This window comes from Solea solea, chromosome 3, assembly GCF_958295425.1.
Source record: "Solea solea chromosome 3, fSolSol10.1, whole genome shotgun sequence".
NCBI lineage: Eukaryota > Metazoa > Chordata > Actinopteri > Pleuronectiformes > Soleidae > Solea > Solea solea.
In genome coordinates this window covers 9,883,794-9,896,682 of record NC_081136.1, presented here as the reverse complement: position 1 = coordinate 9,896,682, position 12,889 = coordinate 9,883,794, and the positions used below count along the sequence as shown (strand labels likewise).

The window sequence follows — 12,889 nt, the reverse complement described above, 5'->3', positions numbered from 1 at the left end:
GTCAAAATGAGACAGAAATTCTGTAATGTTTTGCTGAGGCACTACATTCATAAGATCACACATGTTTTGTACAGGGACATGGACATTTAACCTTCAACCACCAAATTCTGAACTGTTCATCTGTGAGTTGAAATGAACACTTGTACTATATGATCATCAAACCTACCGTCATCCCAGTATTAATCATGAACTGGAAGCTAGAAAAAATGGTGCATTTGCGAGCAAACTGCTTTCTACAGTGATAGAGGAACAAAACAATGCCTAAAGCACCCACCTGTGAGGACATGTTGACAGTAAGGGCAATCCACTTGTTATCCAAACCGTGCAAGACACTCTGAGCCACTGAGGTTTTACCAGTACCCACTGGTCCAGTGAGTAGCACTGGGTACTGACCCAAAACCAGAGCCTTGACTAGGAAATTGTAGCGCACTGTGTCCACTGTAGGAACCATTATCTTATAGAATGGAGCGCTGCAGGAGAGGACAGAGGTGGAGACAAAAGACATATTGTAGATGTTATTAGTAAGGTAGTAATTTAAATGGTAAAAGTAAATTAACCTGTAAAGTCATCAGCTAAATTGAGCAACATAAAACCATCTAGTTTCATACCTGGAATTGTAACGCCAATCTTTTGGCAGCTTATCTTCAAAGGAAGCCCAGGTCTTGTTTTTTGTGTCCACAGAATACTCATAAACAGTGTCCTGAAAAAGATTACACATCAAAGATTCAGAGTAAATTGCTGACACATTCATTCAGTTTCTAGTAATATCAGTATAATGGTATTTAAAATGCTTGTGTCAATCCAAACAAACCAGCCTGCAATGGCTGATATAGTGTATGACTAGAAAACCAAGGCTTTGTGTTTCTCTAATGGAATATGAGTGGGCACAGCCTGATCTCTTTAACCTGTCACATGCAAACCAAAACTCTGTTTGGAAGAGGACCTTGATAGGGAAGGTGCCATCCATCTCTCGCAGGAATTTGTCCATCTTCTTGCGTCCATCTTCGTCAACAGAAGCACAGACAGACCAAATGAGGCTGAATATGAACCAGAGCTCCACCATTCTACCCATGTCTTCTGTGTCTGAAATGTTCACCTGGTGAAAAACAATTAAAAGGTTTTTCACACCGGAAACGCTGAAGCAATAATTATAATCTATTGTTTAAAAACTAAGCTTTCGTTCACATCAGTAGAGTGGAGTTGGATAAATGTTAGTTACAAGTCTTAAGAAGATAACCATACTTCCACAGCCACACCACATTTCCTTTGCATACCCCATTGCTGGATGTGGCCAGGGAATCATAGAGGCGGCAGAGAGCGGTGACTCCATTCAGCTCAGTGACGGGGATCGGCTCCTTACAGTTATTCTTCTTAAAGTTAAGTGTGCTCTCCATATATTTCTCAAACATATGCTTTAAATGGTCAACCTCTGCCTGTGGAGACATGGAGCAACACAAAGTACAATGGAGGGAAAGGGAACAAAATAAAAAGGGAATAAAATGGCCAGAATTAGCAAAAATATAATGGGCAACTTTTTCCATTGAGAGTGAAGACACAAAATGGAGCAAAATATCCAATGGAAAAGACAAATTGGAATAATCAACAATTTTTTTGTGCAAATTTAGCAAAAGTTTATCTTGACAAACTTCCTCCAATCTTCTAAAATCTTATTTTTCTAGGTCTGCAGGAAAACAGGGCACAAGGAGGACTATATAAAGTTGCAGTGACAACATACCTTGTGCCGTTTGTCCAGCCAGGACTGAACAAAAGGCTTCCAGCCCAGGTCAGAGTAATCATTGTAGACCATCCCACAGCGAGATACTGTTGCAGGAGAGGCCATTGCCAGGTGTTCCACTTCAAACAGCAGAGACACCTGTGACAAAAAGGATTGACATGTCATGATAATTTCACTGTATATGTCATTAACTACAAACATTTTTAGTTGTTTAGCAGAGCTAACACTTTTCTTCCATTTCATTTTATCCAAATGATCAAATCCAAAAGAGGTTTGCTCTTTTAATTAAACTCTATGTGCTCCAATTTTCGAGACTAAAAGCAGAACAGTGCAGTGGTGAAACTTGGCAATGCCTAGATGTGTCTGTTTGAAAATATATGAATTCAACTGTGATCATTCACACATTGTGTACTTGGTTCTAAATTTGAAGGCTTTTCAATGGACACACGCACACAAACAAAAACAGGATTCCACCTTCCACTCCTCACCTGTTCAGGCATTGCGATTCTCTCGCCATTGATGAGTGTGAGCACCTTGTTGTCATCCATAACGGAGTTCATACTCTCTATCCACAATGTGTCAACTGGCCCATCAAACACAATCCACTTCTCATCTGGTTTCTCATCTGAAGGAAAGAGACAAGATGCAACACGCAATAGAAGAAATAAGGTGAATTATCTATATAGTGGTTATGTTCAGATGATCCATCAGTCATGCTCCAGACAAAGGCTTTTTCGTTCATTCATTGCTGCACTACTGCTGCAGGCAAACAGTCAATGTTGTTTTAGTGTCAGTACCTGCACAGGCTGATCTCATGAGTGATGACAGCACTCCATCAGACCACTCGTTGGTGGAGAGGTCATTTTCTCCGTACAGTTCTCCCAGACTCATTGCCTTTGGGTTCAGAGGATAATCCTGTTGTTCCACAGGAAAGAGAAGACAATGAAATCCATGAAACAAGGTGTATTTTAAGGACAGATATACAAACAATATAAAAAAAAAAGTACTGAGCTACAAATGATATTAACACATGGAAAATGGATGAAAAAGAACAAACAACACAAACAAATCACATGGTGAAACTAAATCAAAGGAAGATTCAACATGTTTTGTGGGTCGAGCCAAATCATAAAAAAGCAGATTCTCAGGCAACAGAGAATCAGAGAGACAAATAATACAAACTAAGGGCATGGAAAGATGCAAGAAATCCACATGCAAAGATCGGGAGGAAGAAAACCAAAAGAGCCAGGTAAGAAAATGTTGAACTAATGACTCATTAAAAGAAGTCTTTTGAAAAAAGGGTGCTGATAGAATGTTTACATGTTCACCAAATATTGACTGTAAGTCTTTGTCTCTGGTATTTGAGATACCTGAGCCTGCTACCCAGAAATTTTATTAACAACAGTCTTGCTCATTTGTTTCTTAATACAATGATTTGCTCGTGATTTTCTAATTGGAAATTTGGACCTAGAATTCTCATTATTATACCCTGCTCCTTTTGAATAAAGTAGAAGTAATAGCCAGTAATTTATAGTGTATTATTTTCCATTCATACCCACCTGGACTGGCTGGAAGCCAGGCACTCCCTTGTGGTGCAGAGCAGTGAGGGCACTCTGCAACGTCCTCCACGTAACAGTCTTGGCGCTGCCTGTCTTGCCCACCAGCATGGAGGAGTGTCGGGAGTTCTTGGTCTCATAAAGTTGAATGACTTTGGTCACGGTGAAAGGAGTCACCTGCAAACCGCTAAGACGAAGCTCCGCCTCTATGGCCTCCTTCAACTGCATCAAAACGTGAACATAATGTACCAGGGTCATTCAAAAGTCAAATATATATACAGTGGGATTTTAAAAAGTCTTAAAGAGTAAAGGTGTTGTCACTCATATCTATCAGAAGCACCCGGGACACATCTCATTTGCTTCTCATTAATATGTGACTCATTCTGCAGCAGAATATCGCCTCCAGCAGATGGTCAGGCTCCCATAGAGCCTCTCTACATCATCACTGTTATGGGACAGACTACAGAAACAGCCTGAATCCACAGAAAAGATTTGTAAACCATAGAAAAAGGGAGAACTGATGCTGTTTTAATGCAAGCTGCCAAAAAATGTGTATTTTTCCTACTCTATCTGGAGGTACACAGATGTTGACTGAGGTATAAAAAGTGAGAATAAGACAGAAAGATAGATGATTGACAATGAGTCAGGCAGGAAGAATTGAACCTTACAGCGAGAACAGCTGAACACTCCCACAGCCTACATACACACACAGAGGAAAGACGTCTCTACCCGACGTGTCAGAGCAGATGGCTGAGAATTCATTAATAGAAGCGACATCAGTTAGACCAAAAACACCCTCACAGCTGCATTACACACACTACCGGACAGAGTCCAGTAGGTGGACTGGACTCTGTCCGTCTTTGACTGGACAGGGTTGCAATGGTTGCAAGACGTGTGGAAGATATGGCTTTACACAACATTGTGTTCACTCATGAACACAATGTTGTTGGTCTTGTCTTCACTCAATATGAATGAAGATCGAGGATTGGACTGCTTTGTGTGTTTACAAGCGTTGCTAGCTACTGCCACACTGCTGGTTTGTCTGTATAAAAAGTGGATGTGCAGTCGTCTTCCGATTTGCAGGATGAGTCTAAGAAGGAACTAACAATTTACTGAATGACCACCAGGGGGTGATAACGTAGCTTGTAAAAAAGCTATTTGAATATAAGTCTGTAGGAATATAAGCATTCTTCTCTGTTCATTAATAATGTCAGTAAACATTTTCATGAGGAGTCAATGATGAGACCACATTGTGCATTTAAATTGGCTGTATACACAAAGGTCAAGTGCTATATACTGTAACCGATCACCGATACACAGAAGCTGCAGTTACAGCAGAGAGTTCAAGTCTCTATATTGATATGAGCAATTCATGAAAGTATTTCATAACAAATAGGAGCTCCCAGAATAACCTCAGTGGTTCTTGGATTTGCATCTACTTGCTTTAATAAGGAATAACAATTCAGGCAAATAAGGAAAAGGGAAGGTTAATGACCTACTTACCGTGCCATAATCTGTATTGGGCGCTTCCACAGAGGGGAACAAGTCCTGGATGATCCCATTAAACAGCGGCAGGTCAGAAGAGGTCAACTTTGCAATGTTCATGTCCTTCATAGCCATCAACAGGACCTGAGGATAGAGAGACATAGACACATAGTGAGTCACTCATGATACCACTGAGTTTTAGAGAGGAGCTCATTTAAAAATGAAGGTTTGTTTGTAGAAATAGTTCAGTTAAAAAATCTAGTACATGCATCACAGCAGCTGTCTGCTATTCCCATGAAGGTTACTGTTTTCAGTCTTCAATTCCATGTGTAGGTTCTTGCTGGGTTGCAGTAGAGGGAAACAAACAGACTGAGAAAATCTAGAAATCTCACTAAATTTCACTGATTCGAACTAATGTTGAACACTTATGTTCGCATCATGCAAACTAGAATCATTTTAGAAAGTGGTGATATAGAGGTGGATGATTAAAGGAAATACAATCTGTTTCAGTGTTCATGAAAACAGAATAAAAGAGTTGAGTAATTACTACAATTGACATTTATTTTGTTGTACAAGACAATATATAGATAGAGAAAAGGGGAGAGACAAAGAAAGACCTACTTCTTCATCCGGAACATTGGGGCAAGCCCGGCGCTTCCTTCCAGCATAACGAAGCAGGGAAGTGAGGGCGCGCAGGCCAAAATCATAGTGGTCCTGTTTAGACAACTGCTGCATGGCAAGGGAGTACAAGGTGAACACCTTCTTGGCCAGGAGCTATAAAAACAAAGATGCAAAGCAACAATAAAGGTAGAGACAAAAAAGAAAGAAGCAAAGTAGATGGACAGGGGAAGGAAGATGAACGTAAGCTTAAATGGGATAAATTAAGTGCAGTGTAAAGTCAGGATCACTTGCAGGGCAGTGCGATAGTTTTGTGTGTCAAACTGTGCTGCAGAGAAATACATAGAACCACATTATTTCAAGCACAGATATAACTTTGTTTCCAAAAAGAAAATAACCATCCTGAAGGAAAATGTAAACCAAACATCCAGCTCATTTATAACATGATAACCATTTGTTAAGTGGTCATACCTTGCAGTTGTTGAAGCCCTCTCCAAAAAGTATGATTTCAGCAATTAAAGTAGAGTCTGGCACCACCATGGAGATCGGTCTGAACATGGACTTGAGGTTGTCTGGAAGCTCAGTACGACCAGCGTAACCTAGGGAATAAAAGGAAATTAAATATTTTAGTTAAAAACGCTCAGAACCAAATGGTGACAGGTTTTCATCACATGAAAATATCAAAACATCCGATTAAAATGTGTTATTGCCAATGTAACACAGTTGTCTCTCTCTCTCTCTGTCATACCCAGATATTTGCATACAGACAGTAGCAGTGGCTTACCAGGATTCATGGTGATAAAGATGCCGCAAGACCAGACCAGATTAATGTGCTGTCCATCAAAATGGAACTTGGACTGGCTGGCTGAGAGGGCGGAGAGGATGGAGAGGATCTGCTGGGCCACCACCGACAACACCTCAATGTTTATACGGTTAAACTCATCAAAGCAGCCCCACGCTCCTGTCTGTTTTAATAAAAACAAATTTACATGTAAAATTAAACAGAGAAATACAAGGCACTCAAAATGTTTAAATAAAATGTTTTGATCTTGACTTGTATAACAGCTGTGCCATAAAAAAAACTGTAAAATCAGTTAACATGCTTTACATATATATACACCAAGAACACAGCTATATACGGTACTCTTGTTTCACCACATTCATTTAAAGTTACAGTGTGATTATCCTGCCTCTGGTTTTTTGAGCATCAGAATTCCCTACCTGTGCCAGGCCCGAGTACATGCGTCCCATGGATTTGTAGTCCAGTCCCTCAGAGCAGTTGACTACAATGACATACATGCCGAGGGCTTTGCCTAAGTCCTTTATTGTCTCTGTCTTTCCAGTACCTGCTGGGCCTTTAGGGGAGCCTCCCCGGTGGAGATGGAGCGCTGTGGTCAGGGTCATGAAACACCTGGATGGGGGTCAAACATTGGCTGTCATTTGACCCTGTCATTGGTCTGATAAGTCGCTGTCAATATTCAAAATAACTATAAAACAATTACAAACTGATGTGTGACCTGTCAGTGAGGGGAGTAATGACGAGACGTCCAGAGTTGCCAAGGTACTCGTAGCCATACTTAAAATTAGTGTTGGTCTGTCGTATTATGCAATCGTCCACCTCCTGTTTGGAGAACAAATAAAAATCACTTCATGTCGCTGAGCTGGTCAGCGAACTGAACAGTGGAGCGAGAAAAGCTGTACAATTTTAAAATATGTGAGTGTATGTAGAGCAGTAAGCAAGTCCTCTGCAGGTTTTCTAGCTCTAGCACAGGGGTCTCAAACTACATGCAGCCCCCCAGTCAATGTCCTGCGGCCCTACACTTATTTTATAATTATAATGAAAACTGGCCCAAACTGAGCAACAGTTATCAATATTTTTTTATAATATGAATTCAGCATTTAATTATATATAAGCTTGTCTTGTGTTTTAATTACAATTGTCTAAATTTTATGTTTGATTCTATTTCTGTCTGTTTTTGTTATTTACAGATTCAATTTGCATCATAAATCAAAACAAACTTTTACTTTGAAATGGTGTGTAATATCATTCTAAAAATTTTAAACATCGTGATGGATTATGAAAATATCATTTTAATTTCTAATGACAAAACAATAATTTTTTTCCCCAACTGTCGGACCCTCCTAACCAAGACTAAAAGTTCACTGGCCCCCAGGTTATTTTGAGTTTGAGGCTCCTGCTCTGGCATGATGCAAACCACATGTAAAGACTACAGAGAGAAGCTAAAACAGAATAGCTAAAAGATTGTTGCTGAAGTTTAGGTATGGCAAAACAGCCCCCTTTCCCCCTTTTCATATTCCCTACAGCTTTCTTTTTTGATTAGCTCTCTGAATGTACCTTCTCCCAGTAAAGTCGCAGCTGACTCAGCCAATCAAAGGCATTGACATCATTGCAGCCTGTCTTGGCCAGCTTGTCAATGACGTCTCGTGCATGAACCTCCACTGTGACCAGTGCTACAATCTTGAGGCGAAGAACTTTGGACAGGTTGCCACGGATGATTTCTGAATAGCCCTGAAGCATGGTGACCTAAGAAACACATATGGTTAACTATGATCTGTAGAGAATACTTGTTTTTATTTAAAAGAAGAAAAAGTCAACTCAAACCTGCTTCTTTTTCAGGGATTTTAGGGAGGACTTGTCAGCTCTCTCCTTGCTAGTAATGAGAGACTTTGTGACATCATTTGTCCACTGGATCTGACTGGCAGTGATCAGCATCTAAAACAGCAGATTTGAAAATATGAAAAACACATGGTTCCTCCAGTAGAGAACCTGGTAGCTTTAAACAAGTTAAAAGCTTGTCAAACAACTGCAGGTGGAAAAAAAGAGAATATATATATATTTTTTAAAAGGAGGTAAGTGTACCTGTCCAGGCCAGTCTTTGACCCACTTGTCTCTCTGATCAAGCATCCTCTTCAAAGCTACAAGGCAGTTGTTCAGACAATCCTTCAGTGTGACACGCATGCTCTTCTCAACATCACACAGCCAAACCTATATGCACGGAAAACAGTAGAAATGATGTGTTCATTTTTATATTCATTATCACCAGTGTCACCATGATGTCACTCAGATTTAGCATCATGAACACTTTTGACATCATGCTCACATTAATAATAATCATTAAACACTGCTGTACCTCCACAGGTTTGTCCAGTGGCACTGGCTGGATGAACTCGACATACTCTCCATCTGCAGAGGACATCCCGAGGGCACTGGATCTGAAGCCCACCTATAACAACATACATTAAAAACAGTATTATTATATACACAGTGATAGCAGTTTATGCTGGTATGTCCAAACTCATTCTTCTGTTGGAGTGTTCATCTCACAGTATTGTAAAATTTAGCCAATAGTATTAAAAATATGCCTGGCAATTTTATAAACTTGTTTAAACAAAAATATCTTTTTTTTGTCCTCATATCTATGAACAGGGGTGTTTCAATTTCCCTACCTTTTCAATACGGAGGCTCTTGATGTTGTCAAAACACTTCTTCATGTATGGCTGCATGGCATTTGGGTTCTGTGACTGCCCCAGGATCTCCAGCACATCATCATTGGACAGGAAGTAGAATCTCGGGAATATCTGCCTCTTGGTCTCCAGGTACATGTCCAAGGCCTTCTGGATCTCCTCCAGCTTGGTACTCATCTCTGACAGCTTCTCTGGTAATCCTGGAAGGCAAAGAGGAGACACTGGCTGTAGGCCATACCATACTTACAATATTGTTTTCATCTATGCATTTGGAATGGAGCTGCTTCTTTCAATTTTTATTACGTGTGATTTTATATACATATGTTCAGTGATTCTCCAATTTGCAAATTCCTGTTAAATAATAAATACTTGTTTTTATTAAAGAAAACATTTGCCAAATTTGGGAGACAGTACATTTAAAGTACTGTCTTCTTATAAATACTGTATGTTCTCTAGCCTGTAACATATTCAGAGTGCAGATTGCTGTTTTCACCAAAAGATGGCATCTCACTCATGGGAGCAGTTTTTCCCTCCTTAAAGAGCAAACCTGACGTGTGCAGAAGGCTGTGTAGTGAACTCCTAGCAGAATTCTCTATCACCAGGTGCTTCTGAGCACCACACTAACCAGCTACCTGTCTACAGCTGTTTTACACTTACATAGGCCTTGAAGACAAAAGATTCTTTCTATTTTCATAGCTTGAGGAAACAGAGGAAACCTGACTCCATGTGTGGCTTTGATAACAGTTCTTTGGAGGACATGTGCTGTCATACCGGGGTGGTGCGTTCCCTGTAAGGCATTGTTATCCTTATGAAGTCGGCACATGATGATTTTCCAGTTAGAACTGACATCTTCAAACTCTGTGCACTCCCGAGGAAGCTGCTCCCTGATGTCCTTCCCCTGGAAAATGTTCTAGTGGGATGAAAACCAAGAAAAATGGGGAGTGACAGAGAAACCACAGATACAAAAAATGAAGCAGTACAAATTTAAAAGACATGACACGTTAGTGTAAGTTATCATATACGAATTGCACAGTATTTAAATTTGCCCTTTACCTCCAGATAAATCCACTGTCGTTGCACCGTGAGGATCATCTCAATGACCTCCAGCACCTGGGACAGCCGGCGTTCCCAACAGTCCACCTCCTGCTCAAAGGCTTTGACAAAGCGAGAAGCCTTCATGGTGGACAGAATAACCTGGTTGTCCTCCAGGGCTTGGAAAACCTCATCTGTGCCCCTGTGGTAGACGGCAAGAGAGAGTTTAACATGACGTTGACGATTGCTTATTTTTGCAAAGCAAAAAAATTAGTTCAATTTAGTTCAAAGTAATGCAGTACAGTCGCATGAGGATTATTGTGTTCACTTGTTCTTAAAAAAGGTTTACTTAAATTTGACCACCACTCATTTACTGTTTTAATTTGTAGTTAAATTGTTAAATGAGATTACATATGAGATGTATAGTGAAAAAAACCGACACACTCACTGTCTCTTTCTGACTTCATACTTGTACAACATTCATATATTCTGAGTGTGTCTATGGAGACATACTACACAGGAGTTCTTATCAAACAACACTAGATTGAGACACTGCTGGACGCAGTCTTGAGCTGTACTGAGCTACGGAAACAAATAAGACATGATAAAAACAAAAAATCAATGACCACTGCTTGGAGAGGCTATATAAGATTTATAACTTCTCCAACTTCCAAAATTGAAGCCTGGCTTTCTCACCTCAGTCGGTAGTGGCCTTTATCTTTGTAAGGCTCTATGTCCAAGGCTGTTTCCTTCCAAGTCTTGGTAATGCTCTCCAAACCCTAAAATATAAAACACATCATTGAGATGTTTTTCATGATACATTTTCTGGATGATCAGATCAATCAAGAAACATTTATCTTGCATTTAAGTTCTCCTGCCAACTGGAAATATGCTGTAGTTTCATCAATCTGAAAGTAATTTTATATGTGGCACAGCTAGACGCTACCGCAGAGGAATTTTTCTGACATTCCAATCAAGGATCTGACATGTCAGTATCACAGGATTTTTCAGGCCGTCCTTCACTTACACAACGTGCCAAGAATTAAATGCATCGATGGGCATTAATATACCAAGGAGACCGCCCTGTTATAGCATTTTTTTTTTACTTTGGTATAATTTTCCTGGGTGATTTTCTGGTTAGAACAGCAAAATAAGCTACACAAATGCCACTAATAGTCAGCTTTGACTAGAGGAAGAGACTAAACCTGTTCAATGGAGAGTTCTCTGCTGGCAGCTCCAGTGATCTCAGAGATTTTTTCAGCATACTTGTCAAAGCCCAGGGATATAATCTTTTCCAGGGTGAAGTCAGCACTGTTCGGGTCAAAAGAGCACTTCAGCTCTTCACAGATCTGCTCCCAGTGTCTGAAAGACAGTTGGCATTGAAAGCATGGTAAGTCTTAGTTTTTCACTTTCCAGATGAATATCACCATGTCAATTTCTGTCAAGTTTATCTACGCTTCCCAAAATCACAATTTTTCTGATTTTTTGTCCTCTGGGAATGGAGCTGCACACACTGATGACAGACTGTGGGGGAAACTTTTGACATCAGCAGAACTTCAGAAAGTTGGACAAAATACTGTGGGAACTTGACCTTGAATGTTGCCTTGTACACAAAATCATAACAAGAAATAACAGATGTGATCTAGTTCCAATCTTCTGAATAACTTTTAGAAATGAAGTTTGTTTCTGTTATGACTGTTCCACGTTCACGTTGTATACAGCGTAGATACTTTAGTTTCAGTCAGTACCTGTCTCTCATGGCTGGGTTCCTCATGTCAGCAATGAGAGGGATGATCCGCCTAAACTGGTCAATCTTGTCCTTGGAGAAATCTATGATGTCCCACTCCTTATCCTGCAGTCGGATAAAGAACATGTCCTCTCTACTATCAAAAGCAGACATGACTGAGGGGTTTGATTTAGAGGTGACAGTGATATTGGCTAAAGGTTTTGTGCATCCCGAGGGAGAGCCATACAAAAAGCTGGGTATTAAACTAAAAATACATAAGTACTGGGACGTAACATTGGGCCCAATTAAAACACAGTCAATGTTCTTTCAGACAAAACACACTTTCTAGATTGTGCACAACTGAATAAATGTACTGTTTTGGGAGATCAATTAAGGTCAATTTACTCGTAAAAGACAAGGAATGTATTATGACTATCGCCCTGTAGCAGGAAGCTAAACTGACTGCAGTACAACTGACCTTTAGTTCTCTCTTGAGTTTGTGGAGTTTTTTGAACATGTCCTGTGCAGTGCTCTCCATGTTCTCTGTCTGCAGTGTAGCAAACTGACCGACCTTCCACCTGTTCCAACAGGAATTCCACTCCTGTGTGATCTCCCAGACCTGCTGCAGGTGGTCTATGTCCTATACGATACAGACAGACAGAAAAAAACATGTCCTTCAACACGCTTTTTGGATTACTTTGGCAAGATTATCGTGTATCATGTTTGGTAAGACATCGCTTTCAAATGCATGGTGCCTTGAACCTTTGCTGCATGTTATTCCTTCTATCTTAAATACTCATAAAACTGTGGCAAAAATATTCTAATACTGCATTCACACATGCTGAGCCTGTTTATCATAACTACATTTTATACAGCTGTACAGTTAAGCAAGAAAACACAGGCAGTATGTTAGGTGGAGTGTCAGACCTTCTCCAGTGCCCGAATGATTTTAGAAGGTGGCTGTTCTATTTTGAAAAATCCCAGCCCATGAATGGTGGTGCCCTCTTCCTGTTTTAAAGCCTCCAGGTGGCTGCGATGCACTGCTATTTCCCTCAATGCCAACTCGGTGCTCAGCGCACCGTCAAATGGACCTGGATATTGACATTAGGGAGGTAAACGTACATGATAAAGTGTAATAAACAAATAGTCAATCATTCATTTATTTATACTGTGTGTTGTAACACAAAAATGCAAAAAGAACAAACTTAACCAATGTTATTTCTTCAAAAACACTTTGGTTGGTATATCTAC

General features: G+C 40.1%; 1 protein-coding gene across 1 annotated transcript in view; it reads right to left on the bottom strand.

The window, feature by feature from the left end:
* Window positions 1–12,889, bottom strand: part of dnah2 (dynein, axonemal, heavy chain 2) — a 46,147-nt gene that overhangs the window by 22,867 nt on the left and 10,391 nt on the right. The window contains exons 24-49 of the mRNA XM_058626253.1: window positions 12,566–12,729; window positions 12,117–12,278; window positions 11,661–11,764; window positions 11,118–11,274; window positions 10,609–10,691; window positions 9,934–10,114; window positions 9,652–9,790; window positions 8,863–9,080; window positions 8,547–8,639; window positions 8,276–8,401; window positions 8,018–8,128; window positions 7,751–7,939; window positions 6,912–7,015; window positions 6,616–6,805; window positions 6,179–6,359; window positions 5,866–5,993; window positions 5,398–5,550; window positions 4,795–4,920; window positions 3,295–3,513; window positions 2,533–2,650; window positions 2,224–2,360; window positions 1,736–1,873; window positions 1,275–1,433; window positions 944–1,096; window positions 609–700; window positions 275–470 (exon numbers count right to left, since the gene is read on the bottom strand). Coding sequence (XP_058482236.1) covers window positions 275–470; window positions 609–700; window positions 944–1,096; window positions 1,275–1,433; window positions 1,736–1,873; window positions 2,224–2,360; window positions 2,533–2,650; window positions 3,295–3,513; window positions 4,795–4,920; window positions 5,398–5,550; window positions 5,866–5,993; window positions 6,179–6,359; window positions 6,616–6,805; window positions 6,912–7,015; window positions 7,751–7,939; window positions 8,018–8,128; window positions 8,276–8,401; window positions 8,547–8,639; window positions 8,863–9,080; window positions 9,652–9,790; window positions 9,934–10,114; window positions 10,609–10,691; window positions 11,118–11,274; window positions 11,661–11,764; window positions 12,117–12,278; window positions 12,566–12,729 — 3,821 coding nt within the window. The remainder of the gene's footprint in view (window positions 1–274; window positions 471–608; window positions 701–943; window positions 1,097–1,274; window positions 1,434–1,735; window positions 1,874–2,223; window positions 2,361–2,532; window positions 2,651–3,294; window positions 3,514–4,794; window positions 4,921–5,397; window positions 5,551–5,865; window positions 5,994–6,178; window positions 6,360–6,615; window positions 6,806–6,911; window positions 7,016–7,750; window positions 7,940–8,017; window positions 8,129–8,275; window positions 8,402–8,546; window positions 8,640–8,862; window positions 9,081–9,651; window positions 9,791–9,933; window positions 10,115–10,608; window positions 10,692–11,117; window positions 11,275–11,660; window positions 11,765–12,116; window positions 12,279–12,565; window positions 12,730–12,889) is intronic.